The 23320-nt window shown below is 52.2% G+C and overlaps 4 protein-coding genes across 4 annotated transcripts; 1 reads left to right on the forward strand and 3 right to left on the reverse strand.

Moving 5' to 3' along the window:
- Window positions 1-4669: 4669 nt before the first annotated feature.
- Window positions 4670-5857, reverse strand: V2A60_010357 (glycoside hydrolase family 18 protein; the record flags this gene model as incomplete). The annotated part of the gene is made up of 1 exon (XM_083261613.1): window positions 4670-5857. The coding sequence occupies one exon, from the start codon at window positions 5855-5857 to the stop codon at window positions 4670-4672; it is 1188 nt and encodes a 395-aa protein (XP_083117739.1).
- A 2311-nt stretch (window positions 5858-8168) lies between these two features.
- Window positions 8169-9803, reverse strand: V2A60_010358 (cytochrome P450; the record flags this gene model as incomplete). The annotated part of the gene is made up of 2 exons (XM_083261614.1): window positions 8169-9498; window positions 9562-9803. 2 exons carry the CDS (start codon window positions 9801-9803, stop codon window positions 8169-8171), a joined length of 1572 nt encoding a protein of 523 aa, XP_083117740.1.
- Window positions 9804-14434: 4631 nt separating this feature from the next.
- V2A60_010359 (uncharacterized protein) lies at window positions 14435-14749 on the reverse strand (the record flags this gene model as incomplete). The annotated part of the gene is made up of 2 exons (XM_083261615.1): window positions 14435-14584; window positions 14663-14749. The coding sequence occupies 2 exons, from the start codon at window positions 14747-14749 to the stop codon at window positions 14435-14437; spliced, it is 237 nt and encodes a 78-aa protein (XP_083117741.1).
- Window positions 14750-22708: 7959 nt separating this feature from the next.
- V2A60_010360 (uncharacterized protein) lies at window positions 22709-23320 on the forward strand (the record flags this gene model as incomplete). The annotated part of the gene is made up of 1 exon (XM_083261616.1): window positions 22709-23320. The coding sequence occupies one exon, from the start codon at window positions 22709-22711 to the stop codon at window positions 23318-23320; it is 612 nt and encodes a 203-aa protein (XP_083117742.1).

The following is a 23320-nucleotide window of genomic DNA, read 5'->3' on the forward strand; positions in this document are numbered from 1 at the left end:
GCCTGCGACAGACTTCTCAAGTGCATCTCCTCGTGCATTGAAGAAAAAAGAGAGAATAATGTTGTCCGTCGTTGTCTCTTGAGAATTCGCCAGCAAATACTTCATTACTGTGGACTTTCCAGCCCCAGGTTTTCCTTTGATCCATAGAAAACCATGGTGATCGTGGAGCCTTTCGGGCTCCTGCCAACTGGTATAGCAATTGTTTTGCAGAAGCCACTTGCACGTGTTGGTATGCGCGGCTTTTATATTCAGTTGACGATCATCAATTCGGTTGAATCGTAGTGAGTCTATAACTTCTTTCTTCTGCTCGTTATCAAGCAGATTGTTGATTTCCTTCACTGATTTGACATCAGCGGATGGTATTCGGCGCAGTAGGTCTTTCGTGAATATAGCCGCGGTCATTGAAGCATATCCTTGCCACTCTTTAGCTTTATGGGAGTCCGAATAATCGCATATACCTCGTATGACCAGACATGGAAAGTGATTCATTATGCCTGCCGCCTCCATCTCAAAGCAGAGGACATTCTTCGCTGATGCAAGGCGATCTCGAACGAGAGCATCCTTCATAAGGTTGTTAGCTGAAGCAATCAAGCCGTAATGAACTACCGGCTTAGAGCTCCATCTCGACTGCCGTTGTACCAGATTTAAACCTGGCTTGTGAGCACAGAATTCCAGACAGCCTCTTGAGTCGTGTACGACATCCGAACGAAACAACAAATCAGTGCTTGGAGGCGGCTTCTGGTACGTCTCTCGAAGTATTGGTCGTTTGCGCAAGATCTCATTGATGGTCTCTTCGATCTGATGGCCATGTCTTATGTGTTCAGCCTGTAGTCCGCTCAGGGCAGCGCGTAAAAGCCTTGGAGGCTGGTTTAGAAATCCCGTATCACTGAACGCTTGTTTTTGTATTGTTTTGCCAAAATCGTATTGGAGCACACCGCCCATACCATCATGAGGTGTGCTGACCACCACGTCTCCGAGCCGAATGTCACGTTCTCTGGTTGGCGCACCCCCTGCAATGCCAACAAGAAGACCAATTCTAATGCTGGGAAAGCTTCGAAGCATATTCGTAGCGACACTGGCCGCAGAAGCTGTTCCGTACTCGCCAACCGGCAGGACTGCAATCACAACATTGTGCGCCCCGATTTTGCCAAGTGTATACTCGTTGTCCTCTTCAGCAAGGTATCTAGGGCGGCTATGTTCCTCTTCAAGGCATTCCTGAGCTGCAACATACTCGATTGTGATAGCACATATCCAACCAACGGAATAGTGGTCGGCGGGTAAAGCAGGTAGAGAGGCTCGCGCACCTGTCGACTCTCGGCTATGACCCTGATGCAACCGCTTCCGATCTGTCGAGGTACATACGGAGTCTCGTTCGTATTCGGATTCGAAAATTTTCTTTGACATCGCATTAGAGATCCGAGGCGACGAGATAATGATATAAAAGGGGGCCAAATCGTAGTCTGCCGTGTTACGTGACGGTTCCGACAAGCTCAACCAGGCCGGAAGAGTTGGAAGTTGAGCGTATGTAAGGCAAGAAGATAGTATGGGGTAGACTAATTAGCAATGATACGCTCGTAGCGGCAGTTTAACGATGTTCAGCTGGAACGAGACTGTCCGTATACAACAGCCTGAGGCTAAAGAGGGGTCGACAATCAATGAATCCCTACCCAATAGCCCCGTTGCGACACCACGCAGCGTGTGTTGCGTGATGAGAATCTTTCAAACCCAAACATGGAAAATAAGAGATATTCATACGATCCAAGCGCAACAAACAAGTAGCTCTGAATTACAGCGGAATGAGCGTCGATGACAGTCGTGCTAGGACTTGAGGGACAAGATCAGGCTCGAAGGGCCGGGCATATGCAGATCGACCCATTTTTAGATTTTCTCCCAATCACCTCCAATCGGCAGGTGCGATAGTCTACCGACTCTGCATGGCAGGCAGTTTGCAGCTGGTAGTCGTGGTGTCGGAACCCATGCTGGGACTCGTTATTTTCCCTCTAGATCTCCTAGCCTCACCTCAGTTAGAAGAACCTGAGCGCGTCTTGCGCCTGACCCCTATACCTGTACAGGAGCCTACACGAAGCCTCTTCAGATTGATGCCCATCAGATATTGGCCCACTGACATCTACCAACGCCACCCCCTCCCACCATGACATCGCCTTCGAAAGTTGCACCTCTACTGAGCCTTCAACCAGCGGACTTGAAGAGTCGTCCCGAAAGCCACTCAAGAGCTACTGCTGACCTCACTTGGTCGAAAGCATGTTCAAGAAAATTGTCAACGCTTTACCTCTACACAAATCTGCCGCTAGCGCAAATTTGTGCAGTTATCGACAGCTGGCACCCCAGATCAGAGCAAACTGGCATTGACAGCGCATCACGTCATATTAACATTCTTTTGGGTAAGGAATCACGATGGTTACGCCCCAAATCGATTGAAGATATGGGTTGTCGCCTTGAGCAGCTTCCACTTTCGTGCGCCAGAATGAAAGGGCAGGACTTCGAAGCGAAAGAGGTGGAATTCGCCTCCTGCAATGGAGCACAACCCAGTCACCAGCCCACTCGAGTGATTCAAAATCCTACTGCTGAGCATGAAGTCCCTAATACTCGTGCTATTCGTGCAATGGATTCTGCAAAAATAATGTGTTACGACTCAGAATCATTTCAGCCTCTTCATCACTCGGAACCCCGGGGAGAACACGAGAGTTGTGTATTCGAAAAATTTCTTCAAAGGCTCGTCGATGATCCATTGTACTCGAAAGACAAAAAGCTCCAAATTGACCAGACTTTGTACGGCTATAGCAGCGCCTACCAGGGGGTTGTGCAGGGGCTCTTGAGCCAGGTCAACCGGATCGCGACTGAACATTTGGATGCTAGTCAGACATTAACCTCTTTGGAGCTCAGCTCTTCTACGATATCCAGGTCTGGGAATCAACAGATGACGGTGAAATCCAGTGATGGTAAGGTATTACATCTGCCCGGTGACTACCTCTGCTTCGACAGCCCTGCTCAACATCTGGAGTGTGATAGCTCTGGTTATCATGTCGAGCAGCATGGTATGTTTTCTTTCGCAAGTCGATTATTTCAGCCTCCACTCAACTATCCCTGGCTCCACTCAAATGGTTTAAAGGAACACGGTTCGCAAATCCTTGAGGGATTGATCCACCTACCTGACTTCTCGGAAATGGACTCTTTCGGGAATACGATCATGCATTTTGTGGCCGCTCGTGGTGACATCAGTCAAGTATATGATCTTATTCTACGATATCGATCCAATGAAACACTGCTGAAAATCAACAGCGCCGGACAAAGCTTCCTGCATGTGATGAATGACGACTCAACAGCCCAGTCCGCATTGCTTGTCATTCTACTCCAGACTTTGACTGGTGCTAACGTCGATATTTTCACACGGGACCTCTACGGGCGTAACTTCTTCCATATACTACAAGAAAATACTGCCAACCAGATCATCCTCGATACAGTTCTACCCGCACATGATATTGAAATATGGAACCTGCGCGACGCCTTTGGCGAGAAACCACGGCTAACAAACAAGCAAACCGCACGAAAGCAGACCGCAGGAATTCTACATCACGATGACGCACTCGAGAAAGATGAAGAAAGTCTTTTTATGAATTACATAGGACTTTGGAATCTCATCCACACGGCGTTGTATAACCCAACTGCAGAGGATTCACACGGTCGAAATGCACTTCACTGTCTTGCCGTCGTGAAAATAGAAACTCAGGAAACACCTGCCAGGGCAGAAGCCTCTCAATCCGTTGGCTTACCGTCTGGAAATGAGAACGGCCACCGATCACGGTCCGGGCTTGTCAAAACTCAGTCATCACGTACCATAATGGAACATCGGTCTGAAGTTCTGGGCAGCCTACTGGACGTTGGTGTTAGCCCGAACAGTTATGATGAGAACGGCCAAACTCCACTCATGGCATTCATAGTTCATTTGCCAGAAGATGATGACTATAGATCTGGCCCAGAGATGCTCGACATGTTAATAAAGGGGGGAGCGGATCTGGAGGCGCGGAATCGCAATGGTGAGACAGCGCTTCACGTTGCGGTGCGGTGTGGGCGGAAACTTGCTGTCCGAACCTTGGTTCTTGCTGGTGCAAATATAAGAGTGACAGATATCTGGGGCAGAAGTTTGCTTGATGTTGCTGATGCTCAAATTGACGCGGCTGCAAAAGATGATCGTCTAGAAGCATGCGCTCGGGTAGAGGCATGCCGAGCGTGGCTTAGCAGCGACCGCGTCGGAGCGCGACAAAACCCTTGCGTCGTAGAGCAGTGGATTCTAGGTGTGGACTGAGAGGACAGCTCTTCAAATAGTTCTGGTATACTGATAGTGTCTCTTGAACTCTCATATGCTTGCAAGCAGTCCAACCGCAGCTTATTACTTCAAGAAACCATGGAGGTGTGTCACTCTTGGCAGCAAGTACATCAAGCCATAATTCATATCTATTTACGAAAAAGTCCGGTCAGACTTGCTGCTATGTACGTTTAGAGAATCTTTATATCTTTGGATGTTATCCGTTCTACTGGCAAGATGACCACCACTCACTCGACTTTTTGCAAGTGTATGGGGACTGACACGCAGTTGGACCGTTATATCCTTGCCCGCCACACTACCCGTCATTAGCACGAGGTCCGTATCTCATCTTTGGGCGAGTATTCTTACCTGGCCCCATCTGGGGACGCTACCCGTGGGAGAAGAACCGGGGGGTGAAGTACTGGTAGGGCTGGAACCTGGGGGAGTGCTAGTAGGACTAGAACCAGGAGGGGTTTTGGTGGTGGTATGAGGAGGAGGAGGACCGCTAGAGCCACAGGGACCACCGCTGACAAGAATGTTCTTGGCCTGCTGAGCATATGTGCAGCCATTGATGACATTGGAGTCGGAAAAGCCAGCGCTCCACATCATGATACCACCAAAGTGCGAGTCACCCTTGTAGTCGTTGACGATGGCTGCCAGCTGTTCGGGGGTGGCGTAGTATCTGGCACCACTGGCGTTGCCATTTGCTGCGATTGTCGAGGCCGGAACGCCAATGAAGATTTTGGCGTCCTTGGAGGGCGTGGTGGAGATGAAGTTGGTCCAGTTGTTGTAGTTGAACGGAGCGTTGCCGTTGATGGGAAGGGCACAAGGGACGGTGTAGTTGTTGTTATTGTAGAACTGGACAAAGATGTAATCAAACTGGCTGTTGCTGATAATCTCGCCCATGTTGGGCTCGGGAATAGGACACTGAGGGGCACCCGTGATGAAGTACTTCTTGGACGCGTCCTTGGCGAAGTTGCCGCGAAGCTTGGCGATGAGATACTGGTAGTACTGGCTGCTGCCGCCGTTGACCTCAATGTCAAAGTCCCACCCGTCGACGGCATTGCTGCCAAACGGACGCTGGACGGTCGTGTTGCCCGAGTTGCCGTACGAGTCCCAGAGGTACTGGCCAATCTTCTCCGCCTGCGCCCGCGACTCGAGCGAGTAGGAGCTCGTCGCGCCGCCGAGCGACAGGACAATCTTGACGCCGGCGCCCTGGCACTTGGCGATGGCGGCGGTCAGGTCCTCGCAGTTCTGGCCCTGGCCGGACGTGCTGACGTAGCACGACTGCCCGATGGTGCCGGAGGGGATGTCGCTCCCGCGGCCGTACTGGTACAGAAAGGACAGCACGATGACGTCCATGCCCGAATTGTTCCCGCAGTAGTCGCCGAGGTCGCCCTTCTCGACGGTGCCGCCGCCGTTTTGGCCCCAGTACACGACATTCTGCGCGCCCGGAGCTTGACGGCCTGCCAGAGGCGAGGCGGCGGCGAGGCTTGTAAGCCCGAGGCCGGCGAGAAGTGAGAAGCAGCGCATCGTGTTTGACGAGCTAGAGATTTGTGAGAGGGACTGTATACGGAAAATAAATATGTACAGGTAATAATGAAGACCTCGTGGTATCAATATGGACAGTGAAATAAAGGAATGTCAGAGGTCACTGCAGGACCGTCTCTTGGGTGATCAACGCTTGGAGTCCACGAGCATCTACAGCATGACTTGGAATGTCTCAGTATATTTATATCACGATCGAGTCCACCATGGTACAATGACTAGTAGTGCTCGCTGCTGGCGCACTCTTTTACCACTGTACCAGTCGCACATCCCAACACTCTATTCGCTACTCTGACCTGCCTTTCTGGGACGGTTGTGCCGCTTCGGGGGTCGCATTCCAGAGAGAGGCGGCCACCAGAGCGGATCACAACCCAAAGGAGGGGAAGGGAGACGTTACATACTAAGAGCCGTCATCTGCGGCCTAGGAGGGGGAAATAAAGGATGGCAGACCTCAAAACTCCATTTATTCGGGACCGGTCCAGGACTAAATCCAGAGCTCGCGGGGGCGAGATACACATTCCCGGAGCGTGGCAACTTGCCATCAAAGCTGGGGACGTCCGCCATGGAGATACAACAGGGGGGACGTCGTCCAGGATAGGAAGCCGCAGCTGTCAAGTGACTGATGCCGCTCCAGCCGTGTTGGCGATGTGGCGCTCGATTGTCATTGGGGAGGGGGACCAGACTGCCGCCGCGTGAGAGATGGAGTCGGCGGATAGATGCGACGTTCCTGCGCTAGTTCGCTCCGGAGGTGCCTGGTGCCAAAGGCCCGATGAAGGATGGGCACGTCAGCAAGCTAATAATGGCTTGGTCTCTCCGTGGGCTGCCTGTGTTGCGCTGCCCCGGAAGACATCCTGCTCTGGCGAGTCGTGGAAATGCTTGGCGTGGTTCGCATTCAAGCTAGCCAGCATTCGTGCTGTTGGCCTGCGTTCTTGGCGAGCGATTCTCCCTTTCTGACAGTGACCATCATCTTGACCCACGCTCCGGAAGAAAGCTTTCACGTCAATTCAGCGCCAGTATGGAAGGTCCCCAGGTAGCGAGATACATGACAAAGTTTGGGCAGTAGAAGCAATCAGCAAGGACTTGGTTTGCATCAAAGTAGATTCTATGTAACCTTACATGATATTTTATTCCAGTCCGCTGCACCCCTTTCCTAACCTTTTCTCGTTCTCAAGCTGCAATCATACATTACGGAGGACACGCTTTCCGCTTGAGCTAATAAAGTATTACTACACCGCGTGTGGGGGTCAATGATACCCCCATATCGAAATCAAGACTATAGTTTGCAGTTTCCTTTCTGGTTTGGGGCGTCCCATTAGCGTCTTTGCCTACATCTGGAGCACCGACGTTGCAACTCATCAACCTCTGAGGAGCACGCTGGTCTTGCAGTATCGAGACTTGTCAAGATCTTGCCAAGAAACACGCCTCCCATCTCACAGGCTTGAACTGTTTTTATTTTGTTTTGAAGTATATATATCGCAATATCATTTTGGGTTTCCACCCCATGTTTCCCCGCGCACCCTATACTGCCGGCGATCAGTCAAAGCTGCGTCACGCGACGGTGCTCACTTAACGCCGCGTTGTCGGCTTATTATTTAAAGTGGTTGCATAAGAGCGCCACAGCTAGCAAAGTCATGTTACACCGTGTACCTATGGTGGTCGACACGTGCACCGACCCATGGCAAGAGGGAGTGCGGCATGCATAGTGAGTACTGAGATGGAAGCCCCGCAAGTAGGTAGCGTGGGAGACAGAGTTCAGCTTGAGTACAGAGCCCTTGTCATGTCATTTAACTGGCTCCACGCTGATCTGTCATGATAAGCCCAACCTGACCGCTTACATGGTGTAAGTGGCAGAAGCCGGCACGACGGCGCGTTACGCCCCCATCCGATGCTCCAAGTCAGTCAATGACGACTGAGATGCTACATGAACAAATCTCATGGATTTGGAATTCGCCCTGCGAGTCGAGCCGAGCGCCTGTTATACTGGGATTTGGCCGTCGATGGGTAATGTTTGAGCGAGTATAACTCGTCCGCCATGCCTCATGAAGTGCTTCAACAAGCCCATCAACTCTGACGTGGATTTGCGGTTTCATGCACGAAAACTGGTTCTTTAGCTTACAGAAAGTACACATTTTCTATCCCCTGATAAGAGGAGATGCAAAGAAGCTCACTGCTATACTGGACTATAGAGTGTTGCCGTTACCAGTCTTGCCCGTCTGTAGGTATTGGAAAAAGGGGCTTTGGTAAGCGAATTCCCCTGAAACGCACGCATTCCCACTCCCGAGCCCGAGCCCGGCCGTCAACCGGCCCGGCACAGCCTGACAGCCACCTTGACCGGCGCCGTGGTCAGGGTGTACCGGTGCCTGGTGACCGGGTCCGGGTCCAGGTTCTCGATGCTGCCGTACTTTTGCAGCGTCCGGACGACGACGTAGGCCGCCTCGGTCAGCGCGTACTGCTGGCCGAGGCAGACGCGCGGGCCGCCGTTGAAGGGCAGGTACTCCCAGCCGCCGCCGCCGCCGCCGTGGTTGTGCCCCCCCCTGCGGTCCGCCCAGCGCCCGGGCCTGAACGCGTGGGCGTCGTCCCCCCAGAGGTCTTTCCGGTGGTGCATCACGTTGACGCTGTAGATGACGTGGCTGCCCCCGCGGACGAAGACGGGCGACTGCCCGTCCGGGCCGCCGCCGCGGGGCAGCGTCGTGTCCCGGACGGCGCGGCGGCCGTTTTCCGGCACCACGGGGTGCAGGCGCAGGACCTCGGACAGCAGGTGCTGCACGGGGCGGCACGCCTTGAGGGACTCGAACGTGATGCGGCGCCTGGCATCGTCGTCGCCGCCGGGCGAGTACGGCCCAAAGGCCTCCACGACGACGCGGTGGAGCCTGCTGTAGTGCGCGGGGTGGCGGGCGAGCAGGAAAAAGGTCCAGCCCAGGAGGCCGGCCGTGGTGTCCCTGCCGGCGAGCAGAATGTTGAGCAGCTGGCTGCGCAGCGCGTCCGGGTCCCTCGTGGTCTTGGCCAGCTCGCGCAGGAAGACGTAGGCTTCCGGCGGCTGGGGGGAGGAGGAGGAGGAGGAAGAGGAGCCGTCGTCGTCGTCGGCGGCGGCGGCGCTGTCGTCGGCGGCGCTGTCGCTGTCGCCGCGGCCCTGGCTCATCAATGCTCGCCGAACAAAGTAGTCGGCAAACTGCCGGACCTCCTCGCAGTCCCTGTCAAAGGTGCTGGGCTTGTACAGCCAGTAAAAGTTCATCATCATCCCGCGGAGGGCAATGGTGGCGTTGGCCCGGTCAAAGGCCCTCCCAAAGGACGACCAGTCTCTTCCGCTGACGCCGCCGTCCCGCCCGTCCTTCTTCTCCTCCTCCGCGGCGTCGGTGCGTTGCGTGGTGGTCGTCTTCTGGTAGCCGGTCTGGGACTCCACACTCTGGCCAAAGAGGAACTCGGTCGCCGCGTCCAGCGTGAGGTTGAAAAAGAGCGGCGCCAAATCCACCTCGGATGTCCAGGAGCCCGGCTGATGATGGGCATCGTCAAAATGCCGAAACAGGTTCTGCACATGGGTCTCGAGAAGCGCCAGGTTGGAAATCTGCGACCGAGTAAACTGCGGCCGCAGCATGGCTCGCTGCTGCTGCCTGTAGTAGTAGTAGTAACTCTTGTGGTCAGCCGATGATATGCTGGCGGCGATGGGGCGGCAGGAGGTTTCGGGGCCTTACCACTCTTTACCGTCGCTGGTGAATATGCCGTGGCCGATCAGGGGCCCGATCTGATCGAGCCGCAGCGGTCCGAGCTCAAAGTCGTGAAACTGCGTCGCCAGCATCGCCTTGATGTTGTCCGGATCCGCCGTCGTGACAAAGTACTCGCCCAGAATGTTCTGCAGCCAGGTCCCCGGGCAGCCCATCTCTTCGTGGATGACCAGGTCGTCGCTTTGGAGAGTATTGTCGAGCATGGCAGACATGGCGCGGAACAGGTTATCGATCCCGAGCGGGAGCAGGCACGGGCGGACAAGGGCCGGCTTGCAGCCGGCTCGCCGTGCCAAGATTCCAGTGTATACTCTGGACCATGCAGCCCTGAGTATGTATACCGCGGCAACCCCAGACAGCAAGACTGTTGCGTAGGCGGGAATAGAAGCGGCCATCATCGTCACGTACGTTTCTCCTGGGCCGTGTTTGCAAGAATGTGCCGCTTCAGAGGCCTTCCTCGGACCAGAGAGCAGCCATGATCATTTATATATACGTGTCATCTAGCGGCCCATCCGGCAAAGCCTTGCTTCCCAATGCACATGCACACGCATGAGGACGCAAGTGTGGTACTGGGAAGCAATACTGTGTAGCTATGCACCCTGATCGATTGGACGCGGGATCCTGCTGTGGTGAGAATAGCGTACTGATTGGCAGGCAGCCTTGGTTACGGCGTCCTCGGAGCCGCTGGCATCCTTTTCATGTGCCGCGTCAGTCTGTCGGGATCCTAACAAACCCCGCCATCCACCAGCTTTGAGCCCCCCGCGGGACTATACTGCAGCGAATATCTGCACGCTTATGCGTCTTGTTCCATCACGCTTGCGATTGAAAAGATCCTTTGTTGGGCGATGACGTAGCTGCCCCTCCCGCAAGGAAGCTGATCAAGGTGACTGGATGTTCCAAGTGTAGCCTTGGTAGCATTCAGGCTGGAGATGGGGAGTTTTTGGAAAAGTAATTTACAGCGACAACAAAGTTGGTGAGAGATGTGACCATCTGAAAAGGGCCCGAAGATGGCGGCCCACGCCAGGGTCGCGCTCCAATTCAACAGCATAATGCACCGATGAGCTTCTTTGGCCAGCAGTATCTAGGCCTGATCATATTATCCAATTTCCAGGTATTGAGATAGGCTATATAGCAGATTTATAGTCAGGCTAGCCAAGCGCTGCGTATTATTTTTTCAATCTGATGCCGGAAAAGAATGTAAGCAGACCAAGGCTACCTTTGATAGTATTCCGTTTCCAATGATTGCCTCAAATCGGCAGTGTTCTATATGAAGCGACTGTTGCGTATTCCCGTAGGCAGGTGAGCAACCCAAAACGTGCAGCGGCTTCATATGGATAATCGCATCTATTTTGGGGAGCCTAGTATTTTGGCCTGGCTGGCAACTGCCTCGCTGCGGAGAGGCTGTGAAGCTGCAACCGCCTTTTAGTTTGTGGCGCGTATTGCTGGCTTTCATCAGTCGCGTCATTTCGCCAGTTACCAACTTGCCTCCGTCCACCAACACAGCCTCGCTACAACTTGCAGCCAACATTCCACAAGCCAACAACAGGATGAGCTCTTCCAGAACAACTGCAAGCGCAGTGGATAGCAGTGCGTCTTCACCAACTGCGACTCGCGTCTCGCTTACGACGCCCTTTGTGCCGCCGTCGGGCTGTCAAGGGGGACAGTTTACAACGATTACTGGTGTTCCTTACCATACGACAGACACCTTTGTCGTCTCCGATCCCAGGCGCAGTTCGACATGCCAGCCTGAGGGATGGGATGCAGCAGGCACCCCGCAGTTTGCGTACAGCCCTGCGGTTTGTCCCGGACGCTGGACTGCGTACTCCCTGACAGTAGCCAGCGTTGGCGACGAATTCGAGTCCCGTGCTATTTGTTGCTCCGAGTAAGCCATGCCAAGATTCGCGCGCTTGCTTTTCCGCAGAAACAGCACACTGACCCCTGGAATCACAGGAGCTTCACATACACAAACTACGTATTAAATCCTCTGCACAGCGCTCAAGAGAGCGCGTGCGTACACGAGTATCAAACTGATGGTGGGAATGTCGTGTCCATCCACGAGCCATGGTACATTAGCTGGAAAGAAGCAGATGCATCTTCATTACGTCCTGTACCGCCATCGATGAAGCAGTCATGCCGCAACGTGCAAATCAGCACCTGGGTGCCCGGCTCCAAGGTCGAGGCGAGCGCTAAAGCGGCCTGCCAGGGTCCCAACGAAATCGAACACGGGCCTGACTTGGGAGCGGGCGCCTTCTACGTTTGGCTCCCAATTCTGATTGTGGCCCTGGTTGGTTTTGGGCTCTGTTTTGGCTGTTACAAAAATAAGCAACGAAAGAGGTTAGCGAGAGAGCGGCGAGCGGTTTGAGACGTCGAACCAGGCTCGCATATGAGAGACTAGCTTAGAAGAGTACTTGTAGGATACTAAATATACCGAAAATCAAAATATATAGTAGATAAAGTTAATATAGCTAGACTTTCTGAAGGAATACCTTCTAGAGTACTATAAAGCTCTTACTCAGTAGATAATTAGAGGTTATAATAGTAACTTTAGTTGACGCTCTTGGGATTTGTGGTTGAGACGTAGTCCAGGCCTCTGAAAAGGTAGAATGGTCAAGAGCAACGCCGAATGAAAGCCCTACATGCATGGGCGTCGTCTTACTGTGCCCCAGCCTGGCGAACCACTGCCCATTGATCAAACTGCTGGCTCCGCCTGTCATCTACTCTAGACTTGATGCTCCGCCCCGATAGTGCCAAAAGTCTGCGGCTGCTGGTAAGAGCTACTCAGTATAGCCAAGTAGGGCTGGTGATGCCCATCAGGTGCGCGTCGTGGGACTAGCCCAGCCCTATGGGAATAACATTGCCTGTCAATTTTGGGGCTATTCAAATCTTGTCAGGGTCTGTCTGGGTGCTGCCGGCAGCATTGCAGCCAAACAGCCGATAGCAAAGACCTGGATTTGACGGGCTACTGATTCCGAGGCCTTTCTTACGCTTTGGTACGAGCAATCTTTCAACCGTTTTAGCTACGGCAGTTGTTTATTTCTATTTTATTTCTTCCAAGTTGCCCAGCGGCTTCGGCAAGTGCCGCACCAAAAAAAAAAAAAAAAAAAAAAAAAGGACATCCTTGTCCTGGGCGAATGACTCTTCTTGCCACCAAGCAGGCTTGTTCCTGTGCTGAACGGTAAGTAAGTTAGGCATTGGTACGGATACTACGGAGTACCTAGTAAGTTACGGTGACCTCGCACATCAAGAATCTATCATATGGTCTAACTAGCTTGGGATCATCATGTTGCGCTTTGGCATGGCCTCGATAGCTAGCCCAAGTTTCTTTCTCTTCTTCTTTTACTTCTTCTTTTCCTTTTTTTTTCTTTTTCTTTTTTTTTTTCTTTTTCTTTTTTTTTCCTTTTTCTTCTTCTTCATCTTCTTCTACTACTACCAACGACACCAGCATCGCTTCACAGGCCAAGCTTCAAGATGCCAAGTCGCACGCCTCCCGGCAAAAGCCCATCGTATTTTCTTATTGATTTGAACTAATTTTACAGCGCATTGCGTCGACGACCCCCCCCCCCCCCCCCATCAACTGTTCCTGTACTCCGTACTTGGTGGAGTGTCTCTGGCAAGGGGCCCGCTATCCGTTTCTGCTGGCCTTCCCTGGCTGATCGTCGTCCAAAGATGACGAGGACGAGAAGGAGAACCGACGTCGTCTTGTCTAATAAATTAACCCTGGGCGGAGCCAGAGGATTGGTCGGCCCTGAACCCGGCGCTCCCTGGCGGCGCAAATGCTCGCCTAGCCAACAACAACACGGAGTTTCCAGGGCAAAGTATGCCCCCTCCCCTTGACCGGAGAGTCCCGCGTGCTGATACGTGCAGACACGAAAATGTCTGCTGATACGACGTACGCCGCAACTCGCAGAGAGGATGACAAGAAAGAAAAAGAGACAGGTTTGCGCCAACTCATAACTTGTAGCCCAATCGTCTTTTTCCTTTGGCGAGAGTCTTGATGGGCGGTCTGTGCCCTAACTACTAACCACCCATGGTGCCATGTCTCAGGCGGCGATTTGATGTCCCCTGTTCACTCACGGCAAGGGTGCCTTTATTCACGGACGTTCAAATGCAAGTATTGATATACTTGTGTTCCCAGGCTAGTTCAACTTGGTTCCTCAGAGTACTACTGATATTAGTACTAAAGGGCCCAACAAAAAAACTTACCAAGGAGTAACAAGATGAAGGAAAAAAAGACACTTTGTCGCTCCGTGAACAGCTTGTGACTCGCGGCCAATCTGCCATCGTAGGAAGCCAGCCACCCCCCCCTTCCAGCCATCCGTCCCATGCCATCACCAAAGTTGTCTCTTGTTTTTGACCCCTTGCATTGGTGAGAAACTGGGCCGCCTGGCTGAACATGGCGCGACAGAGGGCGTCCCAGCGAACCGGGAAGAAGGCGCAGAGTACACCTGACAGACAAGCTCAAAAAAAAAAGCAAGGCTTTTACTGGTACATACACCAGACAAAAAAAAGGCTTCTTGTTCCGTTTTTGACTTGCTCTACGAAGGAAAAAGGTGGTGTGGCATATGCAGGCTTGTTTTCTCGCCCCTGGTTCGACTGAGAAAACTGTTTCTCTGAGCACTCATGTGTGTGATTTGACCATCTCGATGCCGTAGGCTCGTAGTGAGACCTCGGCTGTTTTCTTTTTTTCTTTTTCTTCTTGTCTTTTGGTTTATTTATTTTTATTTTCATTTTTTACTTGTTTGTTTTTGGTCTGATTTCAGCCAGAATCTCGTGTACAATATTGACAAAGAAACCGAGCCGTCTTCATTCGCCGATATTCTGATTTACCAAGGAAACAAAAAACAGTTTAGCTCTTGGGCGCGCTGCCTTGGCCAACACTGTCGCCCTGCTTGATTCCCTGGCTTTGGCCGCCGCTAGCGTTCATGCCGTCTAGGCCGGCGCCCTTTTCATGCTCGGGCAGCGGTGCCGTCTTGTCCGCGCGCGGCACCTTGTCTGTCTATAGTATGTGTGTCAATCATGTTGATCATGTGTTGGTCGTAGTTGGTACAAAAAAAAAATTAAATTCTTCTCTTACCTTGACGTCACCAACACCGTGGGCAATGGGCTTGTCGGCTTCCTCAAAGGGACCGTTGTGTGATGAACCATCTCCGTTGCGAGGCATGATGTGTGTGGGCTTTTGAGTCGTCTGAACTGTTTTCGTGGGATTCTGAAATACAAGATGGAGTGATGATTCCGAGGGTCAAGATTGAAGCAGATTTGTGATTCCCCCCAATATCGCCGCCCCGAATGTTTTATACTCGCGAGTGGGGATGTATGGAACGTCACTCACCATCGTCGGCGTCATACATTCGTCACAGCTGGGGTTCTTGGTCCCAGCAGCCGAGTTTCTAGATGGATCGATTACGCAACAAGTCTTTTCCGGGAGAGAAATGCAAGTACCAATTGCCAACTTCAGGATGCATTCTTCAAGACATGGACGTCAACAACCCTATTCTGCTTGTCGTCTAGCCTTGCCAATTCGATGGCCCTGCCGCCGGTTTAGATGTCCAGCAGCTGGCGTCTTTGCCTTTAAGCGCGAACAACTAGTTGACCAAGTACTCAGTTGCCTGATCTCATGCGTGTCTCTCTCCATAGGTACAACTTACAAGCTCACTCAGGTCCTAGTGAATCCACCTGCTAAGTACTTGCCATTGCAAATCGTTTCCAACCGTCCTTGTAAGCGAGAAAAAAAAAAAAAAAGAGGGGGATGATACTTGCAGCATTTGATGTGCCAACGACCAGGAATCGCCAAGGTAGTAGGCGTCATCAGCAACGCAAATCACTCGTGGTCATCTATAGAACGACTCTCTCTCTCTCTCTCTCTCTTGCACACGACATGCGTGATCAGGGGGGCTGTGATTTTCATACTATTTTTATCCGTGCAGGAGGAAACAGTCTCATCCCCCTTTGTCCTTCGCCTCTCGCCGACTGCCATCGCCATCGGCTTATTCTTATTGGCTGATATTCGGTGACAAGCCAGCAGCCAGAGAGCTGAACCTTTTTCCCCCAATCGCCACAGGAGGAGCAGGGCAGGGCAGGGCAAGGGGGGGGAAGGGGGTTTGCTGAGAAGAGGAAGAAAAGGTGAAACACGGGATTGAATCAAAGTAGAGAAACAAAAAAAAAAAAAAAAAAAAAAAAAAAAGCAAAGGTCTCGTTTACTGCATACTTTTGCGATCGGGAACGAGAGGAACATTATGCGCGCGCGTGTGTGGCTGAACACTGACAGGCGAGCCGGGGTTGTGGGAGCGAGCCGACGGGACGACGCCAGCCAGTTCAGCCATCTTGTTACTTTTTTTTTCATCACAATTCAGCTCTAGGGTACTCCGTACCGAGATTTTCCATTGCGATTCTCTTTTTCTTGCCTGAGAATGGCCGCCAGGAGGACCAGCAAGTCTGTCATGACCCCTTGATGGCGTCCCTCGTCACGGAGTGCTCATTTTCGGTTCCTTCTACTCCGTAACATCCCGTCTTGGAGCTGATTTTCCAACCTCGACGGTTCTCTTAAACGACTGCGAAGAGCACAACTTTGTCTAACTTTAGCAACCGGCGGGAACTCAATTCCCTGCCTTCTCGAATAGGTAAAAAGTTGTAGGCCTTGGCCGGGCCAATGCTCGCCGCCAACCGTGTTCTTTTTCATCATGGCAATTACCCAGTACGACGAAAAATTGCCCATTTTGCGAAATAAAGGGAAAAAAAAAAAAGGCTCGGATAGCCCTGCTATAGTTGACCGGCTTGCTGACTGGTACGCGGTGCAAGCCCTCATCCCCGGGTCTGAGACTACATCTACACCCCAAATTCAATGCTCTCTCACACACATCACATTCCCTCTCGCGAATCCACAGTATATACTATGTACTTGCAAGCCGCATGCATCATCGGCAAGACACGAGATGGCGTTTGTTAGGGGGGGGAGCGCCTTTGGAATTTTCTTTCTTGTCTCTTCGGGTGCATACTAATATAGAAAAACAAGTCCCGAGCACACGGGCCGTCGTCCCGAGTCATTCTAATCGTGCCACCGCGGTCGCGGGCCGATGTTGAATCGATCAAGGATAACTTTACTTGCACTTTGTCGGCCCTTCCGGATCCTCTCCCCGACACACGCCTTTTTCCTACTCCCTTTAGATAGGAGACAAGGGAAAAATAAAAGTGACTGGCCATCTCGAGTATAATCAGTAAAAAAAGCCACGTAGCATAACCGACACATGATCGAGACCCTCCCTCTCCCTCCCCCGCTTCTTCTTCCCTTTTTGCTCGTCCCTGACAGCAAACGCCCTTTGAATTTTTTTTTTGCTGCCCCTGCAGGAACACACAACCAGGTCTCTACAACGTCCCGTATAGACGGGACGTTACGAGATCGGAGGGAGAGGGAGGAAAGGGGGGGCGGACGGGCGGGTGACAGCAGCCGGAGCAGCCGCGGCACTTGCAGAGCTTGCCAGTGAAAAAGAGGACGGCAGATGCTATGCGAGCAAATGCCATGATTCGTTCGTTTATTCAGTCGTCCATTCTCTCCTCCTCTTTTCGTAAACGGGCCCTGGCGGAAATCGTCAACATGTGCCGATGGCGGATCACCGGGAGGGCGCAGCCGCTCTGATCAGTCCGGGCTGGGCGAAAACGGGTCGCCGAGATTGAATTTCCTTTGTTGTTGTTGTTGTTGTTGTTGTTGCTGTTGTTGCTGTTCATCCTTCCTCCTGTCGTCTTACTTGTCACCGCCACTGCTGATTTTAGGGATTTTTTTTCTTCCTTGTTTCCCTATTTTTTTTTTGTTTCCCGCTCGATGAGTACATGAGATGACGACCCAGAAGCAAGTACCTTACCCAGTAATCTCTGTAAAAGGAGCGCTCGACTGTGCAAAAACCTGTCCCCCCTCTTCCCTGTCCCCTTGCTTTTTGGCGCCCCTTGTCCTGGCCCGTCGAGACGACAGGCCCAAGCAACCGCGAGGATGAGTTTTTGTTGAAACAAGCGTCTTCCTGGCTTGGTCGTACGAGTCATTGTTGTGAAAATAGATGAATCGTCAGTTTGATATACGCAGCATAGCCTCCTTGCACTCCGTACACTCTCGCTACAAGCAGAATACAAATACAAGAGAAAAGAGGGAAAACAGAAAAAGAAAGTCAGAACAAAAGAGGCATCAAATGAACAGGGAGCAAGGTTGACACAGCCAGTACTCACTCAATCACTCACTGAGCAAGGTTGACACAGCCTACGAGTACTCACTCAATCACTCACTCACCCAGTAGCATCGGGAAAACCCACGTACGGAAGGCCCCTTTGACGGATATAATTGCACCCGGTGTCTAGGGCTTCGAGAAATCCCTGCCACAACTAAAAGAGGTCCAGTACGCTGGGTTGCGGTGACTTCTGGTTCCAGTAAAAATATATTACTTGTTGACTCGCCTCTGCCCCTGTACACAGTAATAAAGCTTATAACTGACGGATCCGCCCTACAATGTGTGCGTCCCTGTCGCGGCCGTTTTTAATTTTGTTCATTTTTTTTCTTCTCGCTTCTCCTATAGATGCCCTTGTCAGTTCATTTTCTCTCACCCTTCCCTTGCAAGACTGAACACGAAAGAACAAACCAAAGGGCTGTCTGTTTACTGATACCCGCGGGCCAATAACGACGGCTAGGTGCTCTCCAGCAGCAATCAGACACCGGCAAATCAGGTAGTTGCAAGCTTACCAGCCAGCCAGCCTGTTGTAGGTAGGGTGTGGTAGGTAGACCGAGCCGTCCACTAGTTGACTCAGTAGCGTCGTCTTTTGGTCAATCTTAAAACACGCCGCGCTCCATCAGGCTCACGGCTCTTGCCTTTCAGGCTGAGTGGCAGTGGCTTATACCTGTAAAGGGGGGGGAGGGGGTGGATGATGAGATAGCTTCCAGCATGACGGACACTTTCCCCTTTACCAACCCTACCTTCTCTGGATTAGCAAAAAAAAAAAAAGCCTGGACCTTGCTTAGAAGCAAGACCCTGGACACAAGAAGCTTCCATGCACCAGTCTGTGTTGGGTTTAACAGCATTATTCCCCAGAAATTGTTCCCCATCCAACGAACAAAAACTTGCTGCCACCAACATGGATTCGCGCGACCGCTAGAAGGAAGCAAGGGCCCGGCGCCAGTTGTTCCAGAAACCGTCCACGGAAGACCGAAAAATGTAGGACACGGGAGGTCGTATGCACTGCGAGCGGCTCATTTTACTTGCCGTAAAAACAAAGAAAAAAAATTCAAGAGAAAACAACCACGCACCTGTTATCTTTTGGTCAAAGGCTCAAAAAAAAACAAAAATAACATGTCTGAAACCCTTTTCCTTTCATTAACAACTCAAGGGCTAAAAAAAAAGAGGATTGCGCCATGGGAGGAGAGGGAGGGCGTCTCCTCCTGTCTCGGTCGCCAAACCGTATGTAGAAGAAACCCACCCCTGTCAGGACATCATCCCAGTGCAAACCGTTGAATCGTACGGGCAGAACAAAAAAAGGGCCTTCTCTGGTCTCTTCTTTGGATTTGAGTTTTGATGGACCCTGCTCCCTTGGACTATACAGATGTGTACCGGGCCAGCCCGCCCAAGCTTTGCTATACGCTCTCGGGAAGCTGCTTCGCGGCCCCCGGAGGACGGGGGATCGCTGTTTTCGTATAAAGTTACCCTTTCGAGGTACCGGCTGCCGGCAGTGGTGAGCGGGCTCATATGTGTGTGGCGGGCATGTGTGTGCGTGTCGTCCCTCTCACCCAGCCGTCTGGGTTTCCGGTGAGCCAATCGACGTGCTCTCCGGGAACGCGGACACGGGATGCGTCGACCCATGGATTGCCCGGTGACGTCTCTTGCCTCTGTCCCCATTTCGCCCATGACAAGAACGAGGGCAGCAGACACAAATGTAAAAAAAAAAAAAAAGAAAAAGAAAAAGCGAAAAAAAAAAAGAACATCCTTGCCTTTGCACACACCCTCAAAGCGTCAACCCGCGTCGGCGGGTAGCATTTCCGACCTCCCGGGCCATGGTTGTCCAAGTTTCCACTTTCCTCATCACTAACTAAAGAAACAAGAAAGGACGACCCTACGCCTGTTTTGGTTTGCTACCTTTGCTGTTTTGGCACTCTGTTGGGCGCGCCGCTGCGCCCCCCCCCCCCCCCCCCCCCTTGGCCTAAACCTTCCATTCCCAAAAGTCCCAGCCCAACCAACCTGGACCACAGGACAACACACCCCTGTCGATCTGGAACCCATGTTAGCAGTAGTCTTGATCCTGGTGCTTGTACTGGTAGAGAAGAGAGAGAGGGTGAACCCGCCCAAAGAAAATAATAATAAAAATACCCCCAAACCAAAAGGAAATTTGGACTGAGGGTCTCAGCGCTTTCATTTTTTTTTCTCTCTCTGGCCCGTTTCTTCCAGGGGGGCTTCGTAAAATTTCACCGCTTCACTGTTTGACCGCAACATCGGTAACCGTCCATGCGAATGATTCCTTGCAAGTAAGTATAGGTGGTCTGAGCAATGCTGGCAATGGAGAGCCACGCGAGAGCCTGCCGTCGAGGAACGGGGACGGGGGGTGGTGGTGGTAGTGGTGGTAGTGGCGGTTCTTCTTTTTCCCTCTCTCGTCCATGGATTTAAATATCCTCATATCCCTCTGCTTGTCTTGCTTTCCCACCACCTCTCTCTCATTCCATTCTCTCCTGGCAGGCTCGCACGACTCATCATCCTTTTTACATTCTACTCCGAGTGCGCACGTCTGACTCTTGCTCCTTAGTAGCTCGCTGCTCCAGCACACACTCATACACACACGCGCGTGCGTGCGCCTTATTACGTGAATCTTACTGCCGAGGCCGCCTTTTTCTGCGCAATCGGACTCGACAAGAACGGGACGACAAAAATAAGAGCAACACAAACCCACCTAACCGAGATACTTTTGCGACACTTCGCACAAACTCTTGACAATGGCACGCGGACCGTACGACACAACGGGCATAAACAAGCCCAGCAATCCTCAACCTGCCAAGCCGAAATGATGATGGCCGAAACAAAGGCGTGGAAAAAAGTACCGTTTTAATCCAGACTACTACACCATCTTGTGCGTTGCGTCGAGTCAGCGTTACACGCCCAACTTCAACACGGTCGTGACTAACGATGACGCAGATACTGTACCAGTCAACCATCTCATTTTCCTACTTGTCAAAAACGATAGACGGCGGCGTTTGCTCTTCTCTTTTCTGTACGGATAATATTTTCGGAATGCGATAAAAATCGTCGAGTTCCCTTTTTCGCGCCATTCCCATACCGCTGGGCGGGCCACCAGCGACTTGAGGAGCATCGTTTTCACCCTTTTTATTTTTTTTGCTTTTCGATCAGGAACATAGATTGCGACGAAAACCATGGGCGACCAGAAAGAAGCTTTTCGAGCCATGAAGAATACCATATAGACGGCGTCACCGCCACTTATTTTGAAAATCCATTTCTCACGGAATGGTACTCGAGAAAAAAAAAGGTGTGGACCAGCTTGGTCAAGGAAACGGTTTCATGTGAGCAGCGAGGCCTGTTGAGAACTCGATCTTGGAGGCACACTCGCGCGGGAAGGAAAAGTCTTTGTTTTTTTTTGGGCACAGTATTGCGGGTGTTTGTTGGCGCCCAAGGAGAAGGGTCAGAGGGCGTGATCGTCTCTGTCTTGTTCACATGGCGAGCGGAACGACAGAACAGGCAACCCCAAGTGGTCGAGCTTCATGCAACGTCATGCAGCTAGCGGACGCTCCCGCGTAAGTGGGCAACCACATGTTGGGCTGTGCGGGGACTGTCATGGAGAGGTCGAATCTGACGGGAACCGGTTCTGGCCGAGTTGGTTTTTTTTTTTTTGCGCAAGCCAAGGTAGATGTTATATCGCCCGCCGTAGGCTTGCGTTCCGCAAACATACAAAGTTTCTCATAATAGACCTGATTTTATGCGTTGACATGCTATCATGATTCGTGACGCGCCGCACGACGTCGATTGGCGTGTCTGAACTTGTGGACGCCAGTCCCGATGCTGCCTATGTGATTGAATTAATGCCAAGTGCCGCAGTGGTACGTTTGTGTATACTTGTACGCCATGGTTGGCGGCGGCCGGCCAGAGTCCACGTGTGGCTGTGTATGTTCAGCCTGACTGAAGGATTGAGAATGACAACATTAGGGTCCGGCCATTGCCATCCCAAGACCGCGGCTCATTGCTTCTAGGCAGATCACCACGTACCATCAATAAAGATGAAACCAAGCCATGTATGTTGCTGGCACGAAACAAGGACATATGACCATCATCTCCGTTTGGTGGCGAACTGTTGGGATCAAATACCGCGCCAGCAGGTCCCTCAAGCAGAGACAACCGGCGGGAGCACGTCATGCGCCTTGCCTCTAGCCAATAAAGTGATTTTTTCCCGGTCAATGCTGCGCAGCCCGAAAGAAAATGTCCGATTGTAGCCTCCTGGCAGTGTCGCTCACCTGTGCGACGCGGCATGCGGGCTGACGCACCGCATCACCCTTCAGACTGGCGTCCCCCCGCGTCTGTGTAGCAGCCGTGCATGGGAGATCTGACGTGGCCACTTGTCTGCAGAAGCGTACATGCAGGAGGGTTCGATGAGCAAATTGAGAACACACCTGCATAGAGGCCCGGGGGGGGGGGGCTGCTAGCACTTTCAAAAGCCATATGTGACGATGCTACATCTCGCATGCTGCCGCTGGCCGGTGAAGAAAGCCGGGCAGGTCATCTTAACTGACCACGACTTGGCATTCTCGATGTGTTGCTTTTTTCAGCCCCTCGTCACTTTGATTTCGAGGCCAAATTCCATGAACAAGTGAACAACCCCGGCTTGCGGTGATCCGGGTTTAATGTGTCAATGAGTAGCTGAAAACTCGAGCGGGGGCGCGACAGCAAACAATGTCATTCCTACAACAAATCCTCTGATAATTGACTGCAGCGCCTGCAGTCTCACCGCATGAGACAAAACGATCAAAAGAAGGAGATCAACAGACCGAAATCGAACGGAAATGATCTATTTGGGAGGCGGAGGGTCGGAGGCGGACGAGGCAAGCATATGGGACTTGGCGTTCAAGCCTGGGCAGCGGGTCGTGGTTTGGCCATTTGCGATGCCCTCAACTCGATGGCAAGGTACCGGTGAATGGATCACCAGGTCACTAGAGCGATTCGGCGCATTTAACTCTATTTCGCTTGGCCTTGAAGAGCCTCATTTCGGTATCCACGACGCCGACATCGTCGTCATCCCGGGTGGAAATACCTTTCGACTGCTGCACCACCTGCAGAAGTATAATTTGCTACGCGCCCTGCAAGCTTTTCTGGATAGGGGAGGGCGCATCTACGGCGGGAGTGCTGGTGCACTCACTCTCGGCGCGAGCATCGCAATCGCGGACAGCAGCGTGGGCGGGCAGGATGACAACGTCGTTGATAGCGACATGGGGGACCTGCAAGGGCTGAACGGGCTCCAAGGCTGCGTAGTGTACCCTCACTTTGAACCAGGCGTCAACAAATTCGAGGGCCACTGCCACCGCTGGAGCCAAGGGCATGGGGTGACGGTGATTGGCATGCCAGAGACGTGCGGCATCCAATTTGATTCTTCTGGGCGCGCCTTGAATGCGGGGCCATCGCCAGCATATATATTTACACCCGATGGGCGGCGCAGCGTTTGGGCACCGAACGAGACACTGTCGTTTCCCTTGGTTGTAGGAACCAATGAAAATTGA

The sequence above is a fragment of the Cordyceps javanica genome, chromosome 7 (assembly GCF_051103115.1).
Source record: "Cordyceps javanica chromosome 7, complete sequence".
Classification (NCBI taxonomy): Eukaryota; Fungi; Ascomycota; class Sordariomycetes; order Hypocreales; family Cordycipitaceae; genus Cordyceps; species Cordyceps javanica.